Here is a 5,401-nt window from a genome sequence, read left to right on the forward strand (position 1 = left end):
TGAAAAGAAATCAAAACTGCAGGAAAGTAAAGCATATTTCAATTCACTACATCATTCTTGAACTTCCATTAGAATCTCTTGCTTCCTACTGCTAAGATTCTATTCCTAGGCATATTAAACCGCATATATATACAATCACCTACAACCAATCAACCAATAAATGAATTATTCTGTACACAATTTCAACTAATTGTAGATTGGGTGTTACAGGTCTGAATTCAAGATAACCATGTCCTGACATTTATACACCCAAGGCCATAGTTGCTGAAACTTATAATCTAATCCAAAACCTCTTCAGGGAGTTTTAAGAGGTTCTTTCCTACATCAACAAGATTAACTCTAGCTGCAAAATTGGTAGTTAGTTCTAAATCTTCCATGTTCCCTCCAAACTCCCCCAATCAATCCACACACACACTACTATGAGGCCGCGGTGTTTTGAAGTCTGACTTGCTCATGAGCTTTCACCACCTCTGACGTGAAACTTTCTAATGTCTTAAAAATGGGAATCAAACCAGTTTGTAAACTATTCGAAGCTGCATCGCGAACAAGCCTAATGGCTTCTTTATGTCTGGCCCTCTCTTCATGCAGTCTCTTCTTCATAGAATCTAAATCCACCTTTAGATCATCTAGTGGTGAAACACCACTATCAGAAGTGAACTTCGACAATTTAGTCTTTCCTGAAAGTTCGCAATGCTTCTGTTTTGAGCTTCCCATTTCGGTGCGCAAAGCTTTAAGTTGTTTTTCAAAATCCTCGGTGAGATACTCCGCCCTGATTTTCCTCCTTTGTTCTTCATCTTGCCTCTCCCATAGCTCATGCAGTTTTTGAGCAAACTCGCCCATAGCTTCCGCCACCTCTTTTTCTGAAATTCTATTCATTGCTTGCTGCCAATCGTTGCAGATTATGAAAGCTGGTGGAGCTCCTATCCTACTTGGAGAGAAAGGGACAACACCATCGGCTGTTTCTTCAGGTTCATCATGAAGGCACCTTATGAGCCACCCATTCAAGTTTTCAACATAAGATTTTTGGGTCCCAACCCAATTGTTGAACTGAGTGCACCACTTCAAAAGCTCCCTTTCAAGTTCCATAATGGCTTTCAAGCCTTCATCTCTTTGCAAACCTGTGTTTAACTTGAGAGATTGAGTTTTACTCTCCATGATAACCTGGAACTGCTTCTGGTGGCATTGGAACATGAATTTCCACATTCTTATCAATCTGCTGACAAACAATATATTTCATTACACTTATGAACTTAGGAACAACATAATATTAAAAAACATGGCCTTTTACTGTACTTTTTTTATCAGAATTTTAAACATGTATCAGAAACTTTGACGCACAGTAGAGGATTATTAACATAGAAAATAAGTAAAGCAATTTGATACCCGGTAATTAATGCCGCAAGCTGAGGCTCCAATTCCTCGTCCCTCAATTTATGTATCCTGACTGATATTTTTTCAACACTTCTGATGCAAATGTTTATTTTTGTCAGCAACTTTCTTATTGATGTCTCGGTAGCATCTAGTTTGGTAGATTCAGCTCCTCGATCATCCAATGCTTTCAATCTCTTGCACTGTTTCTCGTAAATGGCTCTTAACCTCTCTTCATCCTGAGAACATTGTAAACATACAAATAAGCACAATTTGAAAGAACAATACAATATTTACTTAAGTCATTTATTACTACAAGCAGTTTTTCATAGAAGATAATGCTGATTATGCAGGACCTATTGGTCATCAAACAGTACAAACTATTGAATTATGAAATTCAAATTCTCCTCTCCAACAACAAAAATGTGTGAAAGGGAAACTACATAATAAGAATTTAAGAAGAATCCATCCCCTAAAAGAAGGATACACAGCAAATCAGTTTAGATGAATATAAAATTATCAATAGCTCCAACCATTTCAAATTTCATGAGCAACATTTAACTAATTCCAAAGCAGTCATATTCACACCTTAACTTCCTTGTACAATTTCTTTTCCCATGCATAAAGTTTCTCCAATGTAGATGAAAGGTTGATCGGATTTGAGATTAACTCTTTCTCAGGCTCTCCACAGTATGCTTTTGCCAATTTCATTGTCCTAGAAGAAAAATGTATCGGTGGCCCAGATGGAGGATGTGAAGGTGGCCCAGAAGGTGCTAGCATCTGCAAGATCCTTGATAAGATAACTGCATAAAACACATAGCAAGACATTAAACCCTCTCCTACTAATATCATGTACAAAAAGCCATTGTCCATAACATGCATAACTCATGCTTATTCTAGCACAATCTATAAGTACCACAATGAAATCAAAACCCAAAACAACTCAAAGGATAAAAGCATTGATACCTCTAAATGCAGCAACCCTTGACTGATAAGGTGGTTTGCAAGCCTCGAGAAGAAACGCAACCTCTTTTCCATGATTAGAAGCAGTCTCAAACTCATCTCTAATTTCTCTAACAACCTCTTTAAGATCCCTAGTTCCATGTGGAGACAAAGCGGTTAAGCTACTCAAAATAGAACCCTCGCCATCAATCTCCACAGTGGTAACAGTTGCAGCTTCATCACCCTCAATCTCAAAACTCACACCCTTCTTTCTAGGAGACCCTTTAGAAACAACACTATCAGGACTCTTTTTTTCAATAGAAGAACTGGAACCACCACTACTTTCGCTAGTATGAAACCGCACTGTTTTCGAACTTCCCTCACTACTACTCACCTGTTGCATTGGCACTTCTTTCGAATTCGAAGTTCCTTCACCAAAATCTCTACCTTTATCAATCTCTTCCTTTTCCTCTTTCTCCTCCACTTTCTTCTTCTTCTCGTAACTAGCCTCCTTCACCTCCTTCACCTCCACCGTTTCCTGTTCGGTTTCATCTTCTAGTTCAGGAATCCCTTCCCTCTCCCTCACATCTTTCGAATCAGGACTACTCGCACTCGACGCTAACCCTAACCCTGATCTGTAATTTCCATAACCTGAATAACCATTATCAACAGCCTCAAAAAAATTCAGAAAATCCCAAGTGGAGACTCGTGGGGGCGAAGGTGGAGCAGGAGGCGGAGGAGGTGGAGTCGGAGAAGACGAAGGCCCCGCCGGAAAACCATAATAACCACCAGCATTCCCGTTCATACCAGCATAACCATAACCATAAGGAGAACCAGTCCATTGTCCTGATTCTGCCACGCGATTCTCTGGTTCTTGATAGATCATAGATTTTCCACGAGGTGCAGATTTCTTCATATAATATGCATAATTATTAACCCCTGGTTGAGTTTGAGTCCAATCTTGTTGATACGGATACGGATACGGAAATGGATAGTTATACCCGTTCGAAGATGAAGGTTGCTCTGGTTCGGGTTCGGGTCCAGGTTCGTATTGAGGCTCGGGTGTTCGATGATCATGAATATGATCTGGAGAAGGAGAACTTACCTCGGATCCAGAAGAAAGATGCAAGTGAGAACCAGAACCATCGTGGGAAGGTGAAGAAGACGAAATGTGATGGCTACTACCATCTTTTGATTTACCTTCATGTGAAGGCAATGTGAGAACAGGGGAAGAAAACGAAGATGAAGAAGAAGTAGAAGTTGTCGGAAGAAAGAGATCCCGATCGGAGAATTTCCGAAGAGCTTCGCCGATATCTTTGAGGGATTGCATATAAGCGACATGCGCGACGGCTAGAGCGTAGCGTTGATCGGAGGCGTTTTTGAGAAACTGTTTTCTTTCTCGGCAAAGAGTTACCACGGGGAACTCCTCCACCTTGGAGCCCCCGCAGCCCATGTTTTACTACCAACGAGATCACGAATGCTGTTGTTGAAGAAGAGTGGTTTGCGGTGGTTCATGGTTATGAGGACGGTGAATGCACCGGAAAACGAAGCATAATGAATGAAGAGAACGGAATAATGATATTTCAACGAGGGTAATAGTGGAATAATAATAAAAGTGAAGTATGGGAAAATGTGTTTTCTGTGTTGTTGTGCTGCTGCATTCTAATTTTTGTCAAATAAAGTAGTCTGTGATTTTGGGATGAAGAGAAGACGCGTGAAAATTAGTGAAATGAGGAAAAAGTAGAAAGTGAAATCTGGCCGTTGATTATGGACGGTGGTAGATTAATGATTATAGGTTATAGATCGTTCATGCATTGGAATCGATTGGGGAATAATGAATGAGAAGAATTCAGAAGAGAAAGAAACAGTCAAGGGTTCATTCACTTCAGAGTTCAGAGAGTGAGTGACTGAGTGTGTGAGAGAGATTTGGAATTGAGAATTAAGAAAAGGAAATGCATAGAGATTGGTGATTAAAAAATGATGAAAATTGACATAGAGATTGGTGATGGTGGTGTTGTTTTGCGACAGAAAATTGATGGAGATTCTCAGAGAATAGTGCAAGTTGCGAACCCGCCATCGGCAACGGCACCCTTTTAAGCATCATTTATTATTATTAGCACTATCTCGTCATAACTCATTGTTTTTAATTTTTAGGCATTAAAGTAAATGTGTGTTTGGGTTAATTTGAGTGCATTTACGGCTGCAGTTACTTCGGCGAACAACATATCAGATTCATTCCCACGCGTTCATTACTCTTCCAGTTTTTACGTCACTGCTAACAGATGCTTGTACTAGTTGTACATCTTCTTATCTCAGAAAATATTGAATTCTTCATATTGTTACCCTAGTTGTACTTGTACGTATTTTTTTAAAAAATTAATGAAATTAATTACATATTTATATTTATACTTCAAAATTAAAATACTCTCTTGTGTAATTTTTTTTAAAACAACTTAGAGAATGCACCTTTCAATATACATATATGGCATGAAATCACACATATAATTTACAAATTAATCGGGGTGGACAAACGGGTATCACCCTATTCGAACCCGCAAATCTCGTATAAAATAAAGGGAAACGGATGGGTTGGATCGGCTGAATGGATATAACGGATGGTCAAACTAGTTGATGCTGGGTTAACTTGAGGCGGTTTGGATGATTGAACTAGGCTCATATATATCTGAACTCGTCCACAAGTATTATTATTCTTTTTTTATTAGTCATATATTGTGTTTTTACCAAAACTATTTCATTTATTATGTTTGTTGTGAAAATGATGCCGAAATTATAAAGTACAATTGATTTCTTTATCGGTAAGAAATCCACAAGGATAGAAAAGAAAACAATAAGAACACAATGAAATTGATTTTAAACTGATATTTTTTACTTTCTCTTTGAAACAAGATTATAAGTGTTACAGAATAACAAATAATTTCTCTCACCCTAATTAGGATTTGCGTTATAAGAAAAGTAACCTATTAAACTAATGAGCTTTTACACACAGGCTCATTACACAAGCTAACTTAGAGAACAGACTAACTTAAACAATTGAGCATAACAAACAGGTCAAATTCGACATACTAACAAT

The 5,401-nt window shown here is 38.3% G+C and overlaps 1 protein-coding gene across 1 annotated transcript; it reads right to left on the bottom strand.

The window, feature by feature from the left end:
• On the bottom strand, nt 1-4,532 carry LOC127082821 (protein ALTERED PHOSPHATE STARVATION RESPONSE 1). Its single transcript, XM_051023057.1, has 4 exons — nt 2,335-4,532; nt 1,957-2,171; nt 1,384-1,607; nt 1-1,213 (listed from the first exon to the last, which is right to left on the bottom strand). The coding sequence occupies exons 1-4, from the start codon at nt 3,761-3,763 to the stop codon at nt 418-420; spliced, it is 2,664 nt and encodes an 887-aa protein (XP_050879014.1). The 5' UTR covers nt 3,764-4,532; the 3' UTR covers nt 1-417.
• Nucleotides 4,533-5,401: the final 869 nt, after the last annotated feature.

The sequence above is a fragment of the Lathyrus oleraceus genome, chromosome 5 (assembly GCF_024323335.1).
Source record: "Lathyrus oleraceus cultivar Zhongwan6 chromosome 5, CAAS_Psat_ZW6_1.0, whole genome shotgun sequence".
Classification (NCBI taxonomy): Eukaryota; Viridiplantae; Streptophyta; class Magnoliopsida; order Fabales; family Fabaceae; genus Lathyrus; species Lathyrus oleraceus.